We start from the raw sequence: 20,025 nt of genomic DNA, 5'->3' as shown, positions 1-20,025 counted from the left end.
AAAACAAAAAAAATATAAAAAAAAAAAAAAAAATCGTAAAATGGTCTGTACCTCTTGTGATCACACCACAGTATTACTGTAGTTGGCAGTAATTTCCCCCCCCCCCAAAAAAAAGAATATATATATATATATATATATACATTTTTAATGAAAGTTTTTTTTTATTTTTTATATTGAAGTATTTGGTTTATATCAGAGATGACATTACAGATACAGATCTGAAGAAACAATTAAAGAAACAAGCTGCTCTCTCTAGTTTATGACACCCACTTATTTTCCATTGCGCATTTTTCTATTTTTCAAATAAGATAGACCATTATGACTTCACATTGTAATGTGATGTTGGTAGTGGTAGAGACACCATAAACCTTTATGTTCAAGTCATTGTGTATTTGTTCTTCAGGATCAGACATAATGGGGATGCATTTGAGAGAAGTACAATGACAATTAGGTGTAAATATTAACATGGGACAATAACAAAACATGACTTCATGTTAACTTTCAATTGTACTTTGCTTTTAAAAAAATTCAATCAAAACTCATTTTGAAGTTCACATAAAATACATACAATTTGTATGGTATCATTATTTTTGAGCATATGGGAATTAGGCATAAACTGGTTAAATATGAAAAATGTATTAATCACATCAAAATGACATACTGTAGACCCCACAGAAGTGAAGTGAGAAGTGGTTTTAATATGATTAACAACTAAGTGGTTGGTTATTATCAGACAATTTTGTCTTTATTTTAAGCAAATAAATAATTATTAAAATAAAACATTAAATAAATAAATTCATCATACATCAATCATTAAAACCAGCATTTTTTATGCTGTAATGCTGGTTGTTTTACCAGCATTACTATTAAATAAGCAATTTCTAAAATTATAAGTTACACCTTTTATAAAAATGAGAGATTGAATATCTACATTTAAATGTTCATAAATTCTGTTTTTTTAAGTTTGGTTGTTCAATCCAACCAAATTGATCATTTTTGCCCATAATAGACCCTTTTCACAGACTGATTACACTTTTCAACAGTTATTAACATTTATAGTAAAGTTTTTTTTAATATATTTTCATTATTTTAATGCAATGGCTTAGAGAGCGACAGCAATTTTGACATCTTTCTCTCTTATCACCATAGTCTATCACTCAATTAATTTCCTTTTTTTTGTAAAGTCATAGAAACATTGTTTTTATCCTTAGCTTTTGGAGCAGCTGGGAACACAAAAATGATATTTATGGTTGTTTCTATTCACCACTATAGTTTAGCCACCTATGACTTCTGCTTCTTAGAACCCCAGAAATGTGCAAAGGGTCCATACCTCCTTACTTCTGATCAGTGACTCATACTTGTAGCAGCAACAACAATGCTCAGGGTGGCAGTAGAGAGCTGTGTCTCTGCTGAACTGAGCATTAATGGAAGAAAGGCCCTTAATACTGTTTCCAATTTTGCCATGGAAATATCAAATATACACAAAACCATCAGCCCATGTATGTCTGAAATCAAAATTCATTGCATGATGACTGACAGTCCCTGAATGTGGGGGTGTACTATGACTGAGGAAAGCCATTAGGAGAGTTTCTGGGCGATCCATTTTCCCAGACAGTATCAGTGCTCACTGCCCATGGCAGAACAGCTGTGTTAAAATCATTTACTGTCAAATATCTATTGAATCAGGATCCATTACTATGCTGGCAGAGTATATGCATCTTTAATTTGATTGAATTATGGTCACAACAATAAAAGCAAAGCCTAACTATTATAAACTGTTAAAAGTTTAATGACTATTTAAATACTACATAATAAACATAGCGAGGAAACACATTAAAATGTTATGGAATAATATTATACACATACACTACCATTCAAAGTTTTTTTTTTTAAAGAAATTAATACTTTTATTCAGCGAGGACGCACTAAATCAACCAAAAGTCACAGTATAAGGTCACAAAAGATTTCTATTTCAAAAATAAATTCTATTCTTTTTAACTTTCTATTAGTCAAAGAATTCTGAAAAAATGATGACAGTTTCCATGAAAATATGAAGCTGTTTTCAATATTCATATTCACATTCATATAGAAAACAGATATTTTACACTGTAATAATATTCCACAATATTACTGGTTTTACTGTATTTTTGACCAAATAAATGCAGGCTTGGTGATAGAGGCTTTCTTCAAAAATTTCACAAAATCATACCAATCCCAAACTTTTGAATGGCAGTGTATTTTAAAATATTATAAATATTATAAAAGATAACAGCATGTTGTTCAACTGGTGCGGTGCAGTGGTGTGGTGAACTGGGTTTCTATATAGAGTATTTTAGCATGACGGTTTTGACCAATCAGCAAGATCAGTTTAATCATTGCAAATATCACAAGGAAACCCCCGGTACTACCGAAATTCTGCACAACGGGTTAATGGCTTTTTTTCCCCCAGGGGCGCAGAACATCTTAATTCATCTATTTATTATCCTTCTTCAGCTTCTCCACACAAAACGACCCAGAAGCCCCTCTCATCTCTGCTACCACACTAAGAACAGTGCTTCTCCTTGAGTTTAATGGCCTCAGATCCAGCTGTGCTCTACATTGGCCTGTGTTTATCAGCGGAGGCCTGACATCTCAAAGCTGCTCTGCTAATGACATCATAATGTCCTTCTCTATCTTTGACTGTATCCGCACAAAGACGCAGTCAAACGCGGCTGCTCCGGCAGAGGGAAATAACCGCTATCAGTGGATGTTTACACTCAGATGACAGGGCATTCAATGAGACTCAACAAGCTATTTAATAAAATTTCATTTCGAAGGCAATCTTCAATGAAAACATACGCACAGATAGCACAACTGTTTGGAGTTTAATTAAAGCGGGTCAAATCAACAAGGGCTTTGCTGCAGAGGCTTGCAAAGCTCAGGGCCAATTGCAGTCTGGATCAGATAAAGTCTTGAGCCTGTGTGTGTGTGTGAGTAAGGAATGGCTCACTGCTGTGTGACACTTGAAAGTCCACATCAACCTGATTCTCAAATTGCAGTGTTACAAAGTGGACTTGATGGTATTTCGGTCATTTGTTTTCACATGTGGCTTTGATTCACTAATGACATATATAACGTAGCCACTTAAAAGTTGATAAATTTAGATTCAGGGTCAACGAGTACATAAAGCTAAAAGACTCTGTTTGCTTTAAAAAGGACATACTCCAACACCAAAGACCTACTTTAAAGAAATATTACATATAATCTAAGGCATATTGTCAGCTACAATAGTAAATAATTTAAAGTCAGCATGAAAGGAAAGTTGCAATCTTTTTTTCCTTATCGTAACATAAATTGAACTGAAACTGCTTCTTGACCAAGAAAAATGTAGGGTGGGACTTAATTATCCATCCCCAATTAATTAGATCATTACAGTTGATTTGGCAATTTCATGGTGACTTAAACTCATCTATCAGCTTGTAAAATGAATCAAGAAATACTTCCACTCGTTCGTATGAGTCTACATCCAGAAGCCTGAGATCGGTACGCCTTGTGGTACCATCATAGGGAGGCACAAAATCACTTTTTATAACGTTTTCGTTCACTGTTCCTTCCTGGTGGAATGATCTTCCTAACCCCATCCAGAATGCCGAATCCCTGACAATATTCAAAACTCATTTCTTTTGAGAGCACTTAACTGCATCCTACTTTTTTCACATTGTACTGAAACATTGTATTATGAGCACTTCTCATGTTTATTTGCCTCTTTATAATGAATCGCTTGTATTTCTCATTTATAAGTCACATTGGATAAAAGCCTCTGCTAAATGAATAAATAAATGTAAATGTAAAAACATGCCGATTGAAATACACATCGAGTGGTAGTTTATGGGCCAAGTGTAGAATGTTACAGTTGCCAAATAGACACACATTCTTTTGTTTTCGTTTTTACAATTTTTATATTTTGTGGTAATACTATATTTAAAAAAAAAATAATAATTCAAATCAATTTCACATCAAACATGCACTGATAAATAATGAGTTGATGAAATGGTCAATTAATGACCAATTTTGGTTCTTTTTGTCATTTTTTTAATCATGTGATCAACCTGCAGATTACTTGTAATGACGATTTGTATGTTAACTTTGTGTGAGGAACAGACTGAAATTTAGTCATAATTCACTAATAATGTTTCCTCTCCACCAAAGCTCTGAAATCATCTCAGAATCTCATTTGTGTCAACATTCAGATTCAAAAAACTGCACAACAAATGTCACTAGTTCTTGCATGTGTTGTAACCAAATGTGGACACAGCAGTTTGAATGTGCAGAAAAGTCCCTTTTGGCTACATTCACACTCAGTTTTTGGAACTGTAAACCGATCAGCTCTTCCTCTTTACTAGTTTATAGCACAAAATAAATATGAATGAACATCAGAAGGTATGTTGTTCCAACAGCGGAAAGACGTCAATACACAACACGACGTTAATCTACTGTCCTATCTGGTTTGTTTGTCGGACAAAATGGCAAATTCGGTCAATTACTTAAAAGGTGTGAGTCTCAAAATATACCGGAATTTTATGTGTAATTATACTTTAAGTGGATATTATCTGGTTGACAGCATGATCAGCACTTCATCCATTGGTGTTGCTGTTGGAAAGTATTATTTCATACAAACATTTAATAGAGCTGGAAAAAAGGTTTCTGATTAATAGTTGGTTCTGATTAAAAAGTCTGTTTAGCACTTTTTTCCACTTCCTGAGAAAGCTATGCTAATTTTTCAAAAATACTTTTGGCTATCATTAAAATATATGATTAAATTCAATTCAACTCTAATGTTGAATGATGATTACTAATTTTATGTCCAGATATTGCTGACATATACTTAATATTTCAAATATTTAAAATACTGCCTTTATGTTGTTTCCACATACATTTGAGCCTGGTTTCTCCCAAGGTTTTTTCTCCATTCTGTCACCGATGGAGTTTTGGTTCCTTGCCGCTGTCGCCTCTGGCTTGCTTAGTTGGGGACACTTCATTTCCAGTGATTATCGTTGACTTGATCGCAAAGTTATTATTTAAACTGAGCTGGATGATGACATCACTGAATCCAATGATGAACTGTCTTTAACTGAAAATGAGTGTTTGCTATTGTCATTTTGCATTATTGACACTATTTTCCTAATTAATGCTGTTCAGTTGCTTTGACACAATCTGTATTGTTAAAAGCGCTATATAAATAAAGGTGACTTGACTTGACATTTGGAGATTCAGTTATGATTACAAATTTTATGTTTTGTGTGTGATTCATGTATTAATCTATAGTTACATAAATTTGTTTGATTAATTAATTACTTTTTTAACTGATCAACAGCAGTAATATTTATACATCATTGATATTTAGTAATATTTTTGTTTTATGTTTTTTATTTTTTTTACAGTTCATTATTTTCTCTCCAAACTTTTAAGTAAATAATTTAGGCGATAGGCCGAGAAGGAATCTGATAAACTTCATTTATATTTTATATTTTTATATATTTATTTCGAGGGGAAAATCTGTGGAAAAGATTTGTGTTAAATATTTAAAGGGGTCATATGATGCTATTTCAATTTTTCCTTTCTCTTTGGAGTGTTACAAGCTCTTGGTGCATAAAGAAGATCTGTAAAGTTGCAAAGACTAAAGTCTCAAATCCAAAGAGATATTCTTTATAAAAGTTAAGAGTCAGCCACACCTACCTAAAACAGCTCGTTCTAACATGCCCCCACATATCTACCTCACTATGTGGGAAGATTTGCATAACGCCACCCAAATGTTCAAGCAAAGAAAGAAGGCGTAACTTTTATTCTGGCTGTGGTTTTGTTGCTGCCGTCATGTCGTGAAGACGCTGTGTGTTTTGTTGTGAAAGCAAAACTACTTTTGGCCTTCCAAAAGAGGATGATATCCGCTTCGTCATGCCTGGAGCTGATCCGTGCTGGTCACTGAGGAAATACATCCACTTAGTGCTGTGGATCACCGGATCGGCTTTCACCGTAGACGAAGTGGAGTCCAGACCGGGGTCGTCACATGTGGTTGCCGCAAGCCCACCGGCCTCCGCTCACTCTAGCCCACTGTGTGTTTCGTTGTGAAAGCGAAACTACTTTGTTTGGCCTTCCAAAGGAGGCCACTACTAGAAATCAGTGGTTAAGTTGTATTTACAGCACTGTTCCAGAACAGTTCAACCCAAATATTCAGATGTGTGCAGCACATTTTATGGAGGACTGTTTCCTGATCCTGGTAGAGTAGACTACAATGCCGGCTGTTCTGACTCACAGACTGTAAGTGCGTTTTTTATATTTAAAGAATTTGCCACTGATGTTTCAAACCTGAGTTTTGAGCAGTGTAGAGTAGGACTTGTTGTTTGCCATTTCTTCGATCACAAATGCAGACATGGTTTTATGTTTACGCGGCGCGATGCAATGCAATGCGTAAAAGGCAGTATAAATCATTATAATCCATAATTATGTCCCCACTGGATGCAACAAATGCCTCGTTTGTGATGGGTTTTAATGTTTTTGTCTCGTCGCTCCGGCCGGGACACGGCATCACAGTATGGTGAGGGGCGTAACATTTCCGTCACATGCTTGAGGTATTCGGCCAATCACAACGCACTGGATAGCTGGCCAATCACAGCACACGCTTTTCAGACCGATGAGCTTTGTAAAAATCGACGCATTTCAAAAAGGCGGGGCATAGAGGAGAAACAATAATGTACAGTATGTGGAAAATAATGTGTTTTTTTAACCTTAAACCGCATAAACATTTCATTACACCAAATACACTTTTTAGCAACATCATATGACTCCTTTAAAATCGTGTTAAATACGAAACTCTTTTTGGTAGCTGAAAACATGATCAAATTAGCCTAAATATTGAATAAACACAAAGTATTTTGGCCACAGATTTTGTGTGGGCCTAGTGACAGGAGTTCAGCTGATAGAAAGATGTGAAAACCCTGCACTGACCATAAAACAACAACTCAAACTTGCTCTAAGTTTAAAGTTACACTTGAGACTATAGACTTCTCTCTTTCTCTCTCTTTCTCTTTACTCTCTCACCACATATGATCTGAGAGTCTCATGAGTAATGAGGCTGTACAAACAGTGCAAACTCCTTCTGAAGCTCACTCTCTGAAACACACACAAACACACACTCATATAAAGTAAACAGACGAGCAGAAGCAAGCTGTCTTCACACCCTCAGCTCTGTCTCTGTAAATACAGCTCTAGAGTAGTGACTGAGACTCTAATGATACCTAATTATCGCGCAATGCTGCAGCCAGCACTGTGCTCTCTTTAAGCCTCTGAATCCTTCACAAATTACAGCACAAACTGTTAAGCCTTCAGATGAAGAAGAAATTCAGTTAAGCTATGCAGTGTACATCAGAGAACAGGCCTGAAGGGTAGTGCAGCACTCTGACTTGTTGAGGTGCGAGTTTGAGTCTGGCTCATGCCATTTCCTGAACCCATTCCCCCTCTTTCTAATTTCATGTCTCCTCTCTCACTACGCTTTGCATTACAATTCATCTCAGGCTTTAAGAGAGAAACAAATGTGTAGTACAGTGTTGTACAATGATATATTGTTAACAAAATTATTAATTATATTAACAACGCATCACAGATACCGTTACAAAAATATAGATAAAAATATAGAGGGGTCCTCAGCAAACTTTTAAGAGGGCCTCAAAATGACTTAATTATTTAAAATAAGACAAAACAAGCATTAAAATAAAATGAACCAATTCAAAATTATAATATTTCTTATTTCAAATTACCCATGAAAATTGTTTCTTCTCTCAACCAAAGGTTTTTTTTCCTGTAAAAAACCAGGGCTCCTACATTCTTGAAGCCTAATTTTAAGAGTGATTTCTAGATCTGGAAAATAACAATACAACAAAGTTGTATTAAACTCAAAAAACTGTATTAAACTTTAAAAAGTCCATGGGCATTTCTAGAATGAATATATTTTATCGAGTAGAAACTTTGAGTACATTTTAAAAAAAAAATCTCATTCAGTAAATAAAAAAAAACGGGAAAAGTTGTGGTGCTTTCAAAAACAGTGTATTTATGGACAATGGAGGCCATGGAGTCAGAAAGTTTGAGAACTAGATTGTGAAAAGCGTTATCTTAAAGTGCTATTTCTACCTCATTTGTTTTTTACCTTTGTACCTTTATTCTGAAATTAAAAATAGTTTTTTTGTTTGTTTTTTGGTACTTGATTTAAATACTTTACGTAATTTAGGTACTTTAACATTTGTATTGTATATGTTTGACTTCAATAAAAACAGTTAATTTAGAATTTTACATTTTAGATAAATTTTTTTCCCCAGTAAACTGCGCTAATTCATATTTTCACATGCAAATGAGCGGTTTCATTTGATGCAAATTTATCAATTTTTTTACTGTAAACAGCTAAGTTTTCTTCAGCTCTCAATGTGTAATTCATTCATGGGCTTTATAAAAAAATGGGAAATGTTATTTAATTACAATAAGTATTAATTTTAATTGCAACTTTGCATCTCACAATTGTGACTATGGCTGTGTCTGAAAGCTTAGGCAGCAGGCAATGACTTTGCAGGCAGCGATTGTTCATGAAGCCACCTCATTTCAATAGACTTTTGAAGCAGCATAACAGAATAATGATCTACAACAAAACAGAGAGAACTTTGCTGATAACTAAGCAAATATTGAATTACTACAATACTAATTTCCTGCTAGACATCAAAAGTGGAAGTGAGGCAAAAACGTACTCGGTTACTAACGTAACCTCGGTTCCCTGAGATACGGGAACGAGTACTGCGTCTTGCTTAAGACGCATATGGGAACAGTCCAATCACACCGTGCTAATGTAGTGGAACGACTAAAGGTATAACTTCCATAAGCAACCAATGCTTATAGAGAAGTCAACAATAACCCAAGGCTAAGCGGGCTGAGCTTTCTAGGTCACACTCGGCCTGGTTAATCGTTCCAGAGTATACCCGTATCTTCGACACCCAGGGGTCGAGAGCTAACAGGTGAACAATACCAGAAAATTTGGGCGCGGCACGGCCAAGGGCTCTCTGTCATGTCTGTTTACGCAGTGCGTGCCATTTCAAGCGGAAAGGATCCTGGCCTGTAAGGCCAGGACTTCCAGGTTATAAAACCTGAAGAGTATGCTAGCGTGGCGTCTACTATCCATCTAGAGAGTCTTTGCTTCGTAACCGGAAACCCCTTGGTGCAGTTTTTTACATACTTTAGGTCGTTTTTTAAAACAACTTTAGAGTCGTTAGGCCCGAATTCCAGACAGGCAGGGCTAATTGAGAGCGCCTGCAGGTCTCCTATTCGCTTTACTGATGCTAGTGCTAGAAGCAGAGCAGTCTTTAGCGATAGCGACCTAATTTTGGCGGCTTGTAGCAGCTTGAGAGGCCGCTATAGCCGCCACATAGACTTTGAGCGTGGATGGGGAGCGACCCTTATCCAGCAGCTCTTGTAGAAAAGACAGCACCTCCGCTAATTCGGAAATGATAGGGTCTTTGCCGCGGTTTAACCCTCTGAAGTCGATTAACGCGGATACGCAGTGCTGATTATGGTGCTACTAAACTTAGTCATTAAAATGTTTATTAGCAACTGAAAAAAGCACAAATGTCAGGACATGTCAAAACTTCTCCAGTGCCCAAAACACCCTCAGACCCCAGAAGGTTAAACACCAGATGGAGAAAAAAGACCACTTTAAGGCATAGAGGCGTCTCATAGACAGAGCTCTAGCTTCCGAAATTGTGTTTAAGACTCGCTCTGGAAGGCTCCCGTTGAGCGGCCAGAGGTGCAGGGCCCATAGGTCGGGTCGAGGATGCCATAATGTCCCGTTCCCTTGAGAGAGGAGATCCCGTCTCAGTTGAACAGGCCAAGGGGCCGCTATCAGTAGCCGAGTCAGCTTTGATAGCCACAGCTGGTTCAACCACAGGGGGGCTACCAGGAGAACCCTGTGTTTTTGTTCCCTCACTCACCTGATTACCTGTGAGATCAGAGCGATCAGGGGGAATGCATAAAGAAAGAGGTTGGGCCAATCGTGGGCCTTGGTCTTTGAGAAATAAATTTGGCAGTGAGAGTTGTCTTCTGAGGCGAAGAGGTCTACCTCGGCCTCACCAAAGATCTCCCAGATTTTCTGAACCATTTGCGGATGGAGCATCCACTCTCCTGAGGGAACATTGCTCCTTGATAACATGTCCGCTCCCCGGTTCAATTTGCCCGGTATATGCGCTGCCTTTAGCAAGCGCAGGTTGGGTTGAGCCCACTCTAAGAAGCGCTCCACTAGCATGAAGATGCGTTTTTGAAGAGAGGCCTCCCTGGCGATTTATGTAGGACACAACCGACATGTTGTCCGATCGGATTAGCACATGGTGCCCTTTCAGGACTGGCAGGAAGAACTGACAGGCTCGACATACTGCTAACATTTCCAGGCAGTTGATGTGGAAGCCTTTTTCCGCCATCAACCAGTGGCCGAAGGTCGGTATGCCCTCGCACAGCGCCCCCCAACCTGAGTTGGAGGCGTCTGTCGTGACAACTGTCCTTCTGTGAACCATCCCCATGGCCACGCCCTGTTCCATCCAACGGGAGTTCTTCCAGGGGGTCAGGGCCGATACACAGGCCTGACTCACCCTGATATGCAGGCGTCCGTGACGCCATGCATGGAATGGAACCCGTGATTTCAACCAGCGCTGAAGGGGGTGCATACGCAGCAGACCCAACTGTAACACTGGAGATGCTGCTGCCATGAGGCCCAGCATCCTTTGAAGCGCTTTGAGCGGGCGACCGGTACCGATCTTGAAGGAGGTCGCCAGCCTCCGTATGGCCAGAGCTTGTTCTGGCGTGACTACAGCTTTAATTTGAGCTGAGTCGAAGATTGTTCCCAGGAACGAGATTCATTGGCTGGGAAGCAATGAGCTTTTGGCAAAATTGACCCTGAGTCCCAGGCACTCCAGGTGGCTGAGGAGGAGGGCTCTGTGAGATATTAGTTCTGTCTCCGACTGGGCCAGGACGAGCCAGTCGTCGAGGTAATTGACAATACGGACTCCCATCTGTCTCAGAGGGGAAAGAGCCGCATCCATGCACTTCGTAAAGGTGCGGGGGGCCAGGGACCGCACGAAGGGAAGGACCATATATTGATAAGCCACACCCTCGAAGGCGAATCTCAAGAATGGCCTGTGATGAGGGGCTATCTTGATGTGAAAGTATGCATCCTTCAGGTCCAGGGAAAAGAACCAGTCTCTCGAGCGAATTTGCGCAAGGATCTGTTTCAGTGTAATCATCCTGAACGACCTCCTTATGAGGGTGCAATTCAAGTGTCTGAGATCGAGGATGGGCTGGAGGCCACCATCTCTTTTGGGGACAAGGACGTAACGGCTGTAAAGGCCTGACTCGCTCTGGGCTGGAGGAACCCTTTCCACGGCTCCTTTTGCCAGCAAATTCATCACCTCTGAGCGCAGGACATGGGCGTCCTTGCTCTGCACGGAGGTGGGGACCACACCGCTGAAGCGTGGGGTCTTCGAGCAAATTGGAGTGAATATCCTCGCTTTATTATGCCCATAACCCATTCCGACACCCCGGGGATGGCCTGCCAGGCCTTGGCCCGCGTGACGAGGGGTTGAATTAACTCGGGTGACTGGCCGAATGGGGGCAGAACACGTACGAGTGATGGAAGAGGAAGGTTGCTCTCTTTTTGAAAATGTTTGTGTTTTATTATTTTTCCCGCTATCACAGCGGTCGGATGCTTGGGCACATGAACGGGCCCGTTGTTTGCACAAAACACATTTCCCTCTGTACCCGAAGCTGAACGGGGTGTCAAGAGGTGTAAGAGAGGCTGCTTGAGGGGCGGTCCGGCCGTGGCTAGATCTGACCCCATCCTCTTCCGGTCTCGTGGATCAGGATGACACCTGAGGCGCTGGGTCCAACTCAATCTTGGGTCGGGGTCCCTGGCGCTTAGGAGGAGGGTAGCGTCTGGCCGAGCGAGAGCATCCCCGCGTCTGCTGCGCTTTAGCGGGCTGAACAGCGGGGGTGGCAGGCGCTGGTTTCGCAGGCTGCTGAGTCGGCGCAGATTTTGGGCGAGCTGAGACGGCAGCGGAGCTGGAGCGTTTAGGCAGGAAATGTCGCATAGCCTGGGACGATTTCTGTGCCTCCGTGAAGCGTTCAGCAAACCCTTCGACCGCTGGGCCGAAAAGGCTCTTGGGGGAGACAGGAGCATCGAGGAAGGGGATCTTATCTGCGTCCTTCATCTCCGTCAGCGTCAACCATAAATGGCACTCGAGCACCACAAGGCTGGCCATCGATATCCCAATCGCCTGGGCGGTGGTCTTGGTGGCATGTAGAGCCAGGTCTGTCGCGCTCCTCAGATCCCTGAGGGTAGCGGGGTCCAGGCCAGACTCTGAGGATGGACGGGTGAACACTCTCTTTGTGCGGCGAGAGCGAGGCACGCGGGATCTGGGCCGGCATGAACTCGCTCGTGGCCGATCGCTCGACCCCTCTGCCCCGCTGTTTTTTCCTCACAGGTCCCTGGGAGGAAGAAACGGGAGGGCGTGGGGGGCGGAGTCGCTCTCTGAAAAGAAAGCGATCCGTGAAAAGAGAGAGGCGAGACTAAAACTCTCGCAATGAGAGCAAATAGCTCCTGTGAGCGCAGCTTCCGCATGGGGTTTCCCCAAGCAGGAAACGCACTCCGTGTGGCCGTCATCAGCGTGCAGGGAAGACCCGCACGAGCCGCAATAACGGCGCGGCATTTGCAACAACGGCGCTGCTCTTTTAGAAGCTCTTTGAAGTCGCCGGATGGCAGCAGGGGAGCCGGACCGGAACTGCTGCGTCGCTGGAGAAGCAGGTCAGCCAAGCTGAGAGGTCCCGATTCCAGCTGCGAAGGCGTGTCAACGGCGAGCGGCTTCGGATCAGCGTGAGACGTAGAGTCGTCACTGAAGGAGAAGAAATCTGAGAATCCTGTGGCGAGCGCCCGCTTATATAGCCAGATGCCCCGCCCATTCTGGCGGGCTTTGGCGGGCTTCGACGCCATAGGCTCGTGCAGCTCGGCTGCCGCGCCACTGGTTCGTTTTTAAAGCCCTGCACGAACCTATGGTCGTGCAGTTTCACTGCGTGAATGAAATAGGCTTAAATTCAGGAGAAAAAGGACCGTAATCCTTTGTAGAAGTTTGCAGTAGTTCATGCAGCAAGTAGATTCAACAGGAGGCATTTTCTTTCTCTTCTGTTTGAATGTGGGCAGCTGTGTTTTCCCTTCTCCGGAATGTAAGCTGCTGGCAGTGGGAGGCAAAAGTCTTCTTTTTCGTGGTATTATTCCAGTCCCAGAGAGTTTTTAGTTTTAGTGTTTGTGCCAAAAATATGTTGTTTGAGCACTGTGCTGATCTGCTGAAGTAAAAATCTTAGAAAAATCAAAGAAAAGTACAGAAATAGGGAGCAAAGCGCAGAGCAGTAAGCAAAAACGTCCGAACGGTAGCGAAGCCGGAAGTGCAAAAAAAAAGTACGAGTGCTAGATGCAGTACGAGTGAAGTATCGAAAGGGAACCTACATTTACACACAAACTGACTACCAGCCCCAACTTTCAGACGTCATTTTTATTTTTTAGCTTAACTGTCACAATTGAACGCACAGGATTGTAGGATATCAAAAGCAGCAAATGATACACCTATGCTGCCTTCAAAAATCAATTCGATGAAGGTACATCAGGAAACAGGAAGTAAATCTAACATTGGATTCAGATATGCCTTGTTGCCTTCCTGTGACTATACAGTTTTTCACAATTGTTAATTTATTTCACATAAATTTGAAAAAGTCTCTCTGAGGTGTGAAGAGCAAAATTATTAATTAATACATTACCTGATTTTTAATTTTTTTTTATTTTGAGGTACACATTGGTTACTATATTTTACTTGAACTGTTAATAAAATCAATTACTTAAGTGCAGCTCTCTTACCAGAGTTGTTTGCTGAAACATTAAAGCGTGTTAATATTCTTCACAGGTGTGTGGATTAGTATCAGGCCTTTCCAAATGAATCTCTACTGTCATCTTATGCATTCACGAAGAGCTACAACTCATGACCAGACAAATAAATGGTTAGCAAAACTTTATTACCCATAATTCTCTTGGTGACTCTGCACTATATCCAACAGCGGGCTGATTTAGAGGCCTGTCTCTGAGCTGTTGGCAGGCAGTCTAACTGCTCCCTAATGCATTTAGAGTTAATTAGACAGCAGTGAATGAGTCAGGCCATCCAGGAGTCCTCTCAGTCCCTGCATGATGGCTTCATTACAGCTGCTCTGCATCTCTGCTCATGTCTGCTCCTTCAAACCACACAACTGCTGTCTCTGGTCAAAATGAATTAACAGCAGGAGTGGGATGTTGTGATTTGGTTAGTGTTGGGAGGAGCACAGGACTGGATTGAGTTAGTTTTGAAGGAAGTGAGAGAGAAAGATGCTCACAATGTCTGTCGAGCTTGTCCTAACAAGCTTATTCAGCTAGAGATCACTATCTCTGCATGATTACTGGTACACATTTTTCCCCTCTTTCTTTCTTTCTTTCATCTAAATGGGCACTTCAAATGTTTTTATACACGCTCTTGTATAATATAATATAATATAATATAATATAATATAATATATTTTAAAGTTTGGGTCGGTAAGATTTTTAAAAAGGTTTTTGAAAAAGAAGGCTTCTTTTAACTGAAAAAATACAGAAAAAAGTGAAGTATTATTATAATATTACAATATATTGTGAAATACTATTATTTAAAAGAACTTTAAAAAAATAACAATTTAAATAAACAAATATTTTGTAGAAAATTGGTAACACATTTTTGTCAAGATTCTGATTAATAGAAAGTTCAAAAGAACAGCTTTTTAAAATCCATCCTTGCTGAATAAAAGTATGAATTTCTTTTAAAAAATAATATACTATTTATTGAAATAATAATTAATTTAAATTTAATTTAATTAATTGATTTTCCAACTGAGAATTTCTGAACACCTATGGAAGTTTTTGTCTGATTTAGTTCACAGTTAGTGGGAATTTTGGTCTTTGCAAACTACATCTAAGCCACATATGCACACACAAAAGATATAGACAGGGAGAGGAAAAAAAGAGGAAAAGACAGTCTAAATACAAGGATAAATGTTGCCGTGCTTATCTGTTCTGCACTATGAACCTGCATTGAAACTAGTCTAACCCCCCCCCCCCCCCACACACACACACACACACGCATTTACATATACACACACACTGAATAGACATGAGGGAAATGGGTCTCCCCGTGAGTGTGTGTAATATGAGAGTCATCACCCTCATAGTCATCAGCTGTCTGTTGTTCTCTTCCTCAGGGTGGTGTTTGCACTTACAGTATCTGTCCTGCAGATTTAGCAAATATTACAGGCTACTATCTCAAAACTTGCATGGCTCTGCTATAATGGCCCTTTTATTGTGGCCAGCCTAAGGCACACCTGTGCAATAATCATGCTGTCTAATCAGCATCTTGATATGCTACACCTGTGAGGTGGATGGATTATCTCGGCAAAGGAGAAGTGCTCACTAACACAGATTTAGACAGATTTGTGAACAATATTTGAGAGAAATAGGCCTTTTGTGTACATAGAAAAAGTCTTAGATCTTTGAGTTCAGCTCATGAAAAATGGGGGCAAAAACAAAAGTGTTGCGTTTATAATTTTGTTCAGTGTAATACACTAACAAGGTTAACAACTGAAAACCAACAATTAATGCCCAGTATTTGCTCTGTTGTTATCTCATGCAAAAACATCCCATGCAAAAGATATAGTCTTATATATATAGTTTTTGTTTTCCATGTAAATATATATTTAAAGGGTTGGAATAAAACTACGAGAAAGGTATAAATATATAAAAGTCTAATAAATCCTTATTTGCCGGCCCTGCTCTGGTTTATTTGCTGAGGCTTGTGTGCTTGTCAATGATGAAGCGAGGTGACATGCGGCATATGCTGAGGGGCTCCACCAAAGCCCAGAAATATTGTTTAATTACGCCTCCACGACGCTGCAATATATCAAAACGACTTTTTCAAAAGCTGTTCTTGCTTTTGTTTTTGCCTTTTTTGCTTAAGCTCTTTGTTGTATCTCTCTTTCGCTCTCATTTATTGATGCAAAATGGAAAAAAGAACACAAAAGTACAGGTGCTCAACCTCTACCACTCCATTTACAATCATTTTCAATGCTTCTTTTGATCTCTTACTGTTGATAAGAAGCTTCTGCAGCAACTCAGAACAGATAAATAAGTACTTAAATAAGTAGCATTTGTAAACACAAATATATGAAAGTATGTTTCATATAAACCTCCCTAAACACATGATGTGATCCATATTGACCATATCCAACATGTAGATAAGTTTGTTTCTTCATCTGAACAGATTTGGAGAAATTTAGCATTACATCACTTGCTCACCAATGGATCCTCTGCAGTGAATGGGTGCCGTCAGAATGAGAGTCCAAACAGCTGATAGAAGCATCACAATAGTCCACAAGTAGACTCCAGTCCATCTATTAATGTCTTGTGAAGTGAAAAGCCAGCTTTAAATAGTCACTTCAAGCCAAAATAGCCTTAGTCCATAATCCATAATGCAGAGGATCCATTGGTGAGCAAGTTTTGAGCAAATTTTTTTCTAAATCTGTTCTGATGAAAAAATAAATAAAAAATCTGGGATGGCCTGAGGGTGAATTATTCCTTTAGGCAGCACTTTATTTTGATAGTCCACTTTAGACATTCTACTAACAGTAAGTAACTTTGCAACTACATGTCAACTAGCAGTCATTAGAGTATTAGTAGACTGTCTGCTTAATATCTTCTAACACCTTATTTTGATGGGTTCACAACATACAACATATTGACTAGAAGATACTTTGCAAGTATATGTCAACTTATTCTACTAAACCTAAACCTAACCTAACAGTCTACTCTGAGAGTTAGTAGATATGTGGTTGCAAATTAATGAGAATTAGTTGACATGTAGTTTTCAAAGTTATTTATAGTTAGTAGAATGTCTAAAGTGGACTATCAAAATAAAGTGTATATTCTTTAAGTAAATGTTAAGATGCTGCACTTTTTCTGTAAACAGAATTAGAAATACTGACTGTTTTCGAAGAGGTTTCCTGAACACTCCCCCAGTCTGCCATTGGTCAGAAAAAACAGACTGTCTCCCCAACTTCATGCCATTGAGCCTATCTTACTGTTGGGGTCGGTATGCTAACAAACAAAGCAATGTTTTGATAGCAACATAGAGCCACGGTGTTCACATTTTCAGGGGAATCAACTTGCAAAATTTAGCAAAACAATAAAAGTAAAATGCTAAATTTGACTAGTGGTCTCACACGTCTGGACCCCACTGTACTCACACAAACACTTTCATCATCCTGTAAGTAATTTCCAAGTGTAAGTCTCAATAATGAGAGGAGGAGATGTGGCGGAGGGAAAGCACACATCTCTTGGAAATTGCTATTCATTGGAGGTGGACCAGGAGCTATTTCCATTTCCCTGTGCAGGCGGCCAGCTGACCCTCTGCTCCCCTTCACTCTCTCTCTCTCTCCGCCTGTAGCTCAATCAGTCTGAGAAAGAGATGGGAAGAGGAGCACCTTCAAATGTCCAATATTACATTACATTACAGACTTGGCTGAAATTCAGAGCTCTGTCTGTGTGTGTGTGTGTGTGGTTGAATATGATTAAAAAACAGCACACTTTTTCAATATAAAAAAGCTGAGGATATAAAATATTGGCGGTTTCTATCTAAAACAGACACTGAAGTACAGCAAATCTAATCATGGCACATGCATTATGCTGTATAAAGCAGAGAGCTGGAAGTCTGTGGAAAGTGAGCGGCCGTTTGTAATCACTGCATTTGTCAAATTCCAGCGAGTGGAATCTGATTTTCTGCACTCACTCCAATCATAATTACATCTGAAGTGTTTACTGTCTGTCAGACTCATTCGTTATGAGGGTCATCTCAGAGAGACAGCGACAGGGAACAACTACACAACACATGAAACGCTATAAAAGCTCAATGAAAGAGAAAGAAGAGAGTGGAAGTGAAATACTCAGCGCCTGAGTACTAAAGACAAATGATAACAGGAATAATAAGGAAATCAAGCGAAAACACTTGACAAAAAGCTATCAGCAAGAGAAAGCTTCTTTAAAATGTTCAATATAAGCGGAATATAAAGTGAAAACAGATCTTCAGTAGTCAAAACATGTGCATGTTTGGGAGCAAGATCATTTTATTTATTTATTAATTTTTAAAAAAAATATTTATTTTAAATAATGGGGTAAAATTATGAAAAAAATTATATTTATTTATAAATATTTCAATTCATTTTATATTGTAAGTCTATAGTAACTACAGCGCTATTCCACTCTTGGTGGAAATTATGTCTACCATGGGTAATTTTCATAAGGGTTACTATTTTACAGTATACAGTAATATAACTGAGCTGTTGGCAGACAGACTACCTTACTTGCTAAACTATAAATTCTCCAATACACATATACTAAATCTATATGCTACAACACAAAATGACTAAACGCACACGATCCTAGTACATGTACACTGCCATTTAAAGTGTATCAGGTGCATTCATGAGGTACTGTATCTATTCATGCATGTTTCATGTGTGATTTGTGGAGCCTGTATAAACTGGTCATATGCATCAATGTAAGCGGTTAACCAGTCATCTGAATAAGACTGAGGACTCTATGCATTGATAATTCAGTTTAAGATCTATTCGGGCACTAGGCATTTGTCTCTATGTCACAGGCCATCTATCTTCCTAATTGCTTTCACGTCCAGGTATCCATTCACATCGTAACACATACAGCCAATTTACATGCGAAACGAAGTGCTCATCTTTAAATCTATATACTCCGTAGGACCTGTAGAAGCCCTTGGTTGTAAAGGATGAATTTTGTCAAGAACATGTCTGGGTTTTATTAGAAAAAAAAAAAAAAAAATGTGTTTTATTAAAAAAAAAAAAAAAAAAAAAAAAAAAATCCCAATAAGATTACAGTAATGTGAAATAGAGTGGGGGTAAATTGAAATGGAATATGCCAAGAACATCACACAAAACAAAACAAAAATAACTTATTTAATAAGTAAAAAAAGAAAAAAGAAAAAAAATTATGTTAGTTATTTTAAAATGAATTTATGCAATAAGTGATAAAATAAAATAAAAATAAACATTTCTTTAAACAAAATATAATTTCTCTATTTTAATTTAGGCATGAAATGTGAACTGAACATGCTTTCATAAGTTCTTAAGCTTAAACGCAAGTCTACAAAGTCTCAACTAAATTCTAAAAGCTTTTGAAAATACTTGTTACACTTCTGCGACCTCATCACCTGTGAACAGAACATCGATTTCCAAACAATGAGGCAGACTGTGTGTTTGTGTGTGTGTGTGTTATGCTCTGTTGCTCATGCAGGTGGACACACTACAGTAAATACAAGAGGATTCACTCAGGTGTGATGATTGAATTAGAGCTACAGCCAGACCTGTCTGTCTGAGAATGAACACATGCTTTAAGATGACTAACTAACTCAGCTCAAGCAAGTCTCTCAGTGAAGCCCTGCTTAACCTAGTATCTGAACGCCGTTCAGTGTGTGTGTTTGGGTGGAGCTGGTTCGTCTCAAGAGAATATAGTCTGTCAGAAAGACAAAGGACACACACCTGAGCACTGAGCTACCATTAATCTGTCTGAGAGTGTGTATGAGTGCATATGTGTGTGTGTGCGTGTGTGTGTGCGTTGATATACATCCTTAGTTTTTAATGCATATCTATGAATATATGTCAGGCTGTCCCGATTTTTGCAGAGGTGTGCCTGCATAGATATTTCTCAATCTCAGTCCAGACTCAATCTCATGGCCATGTCTGTTATACATATATATTCTTATACACACATATATAGCAATGTGTGTGTGTGAGATGGTTTGAATGGTAATGAATTCCTTCAGGAGTAGACAGAGTTCGTGCAGAGCC

The 20,025-nt window shown here is 39.5% G+C and overlaps 1 protein-coding gene across 1 annotated transcript in view; it reads left to right on the top strand.

Annotated features, from left to right (window-relative positions):
* The window catches only part of LOC107595512 (spermatogenesis-associated protein 22-like), a 15,032-nt gene extending 3,624 nt beyond the window's left edge, over nt 1-11,408 (top strand). Inside the window, exon 5 of the mRNA XM_016285936.1 lies at nt 11,292-11,408. Coding sequence (XP_016141422.1) covers nt 11,292-11,408 — 117 coding nt within the window. The remainder of the gene's footprint in view (nt 1-11,291) is intronic.
* Nucleotides 11,409-20,025: the final 8,617 nt, after the last annotated feature.

This window comes from Sinocyclocheilus grahami, unplaced genomic scaffold (genome assembly GCF_001515645.1).
Source record: "Sinocyclocheilus grahami isolate Dianchi unplaced genomic scaffold, SAMN03320097.WGS_v1.1 scaffold203.1, whole genome shotgun sequence".
Lineage (NCBI taxonomy): Eukaryota > Metazoa > Chordata > Actinopteri > Cypriniformes > Cyprinidae > Sinocyclocheilus > Sinocyclocheilus grahami.
Note: the sequence above shows the minus strand (reverse complement) of the source record. Positions and strands in the feature narration are given on the sequence as shown.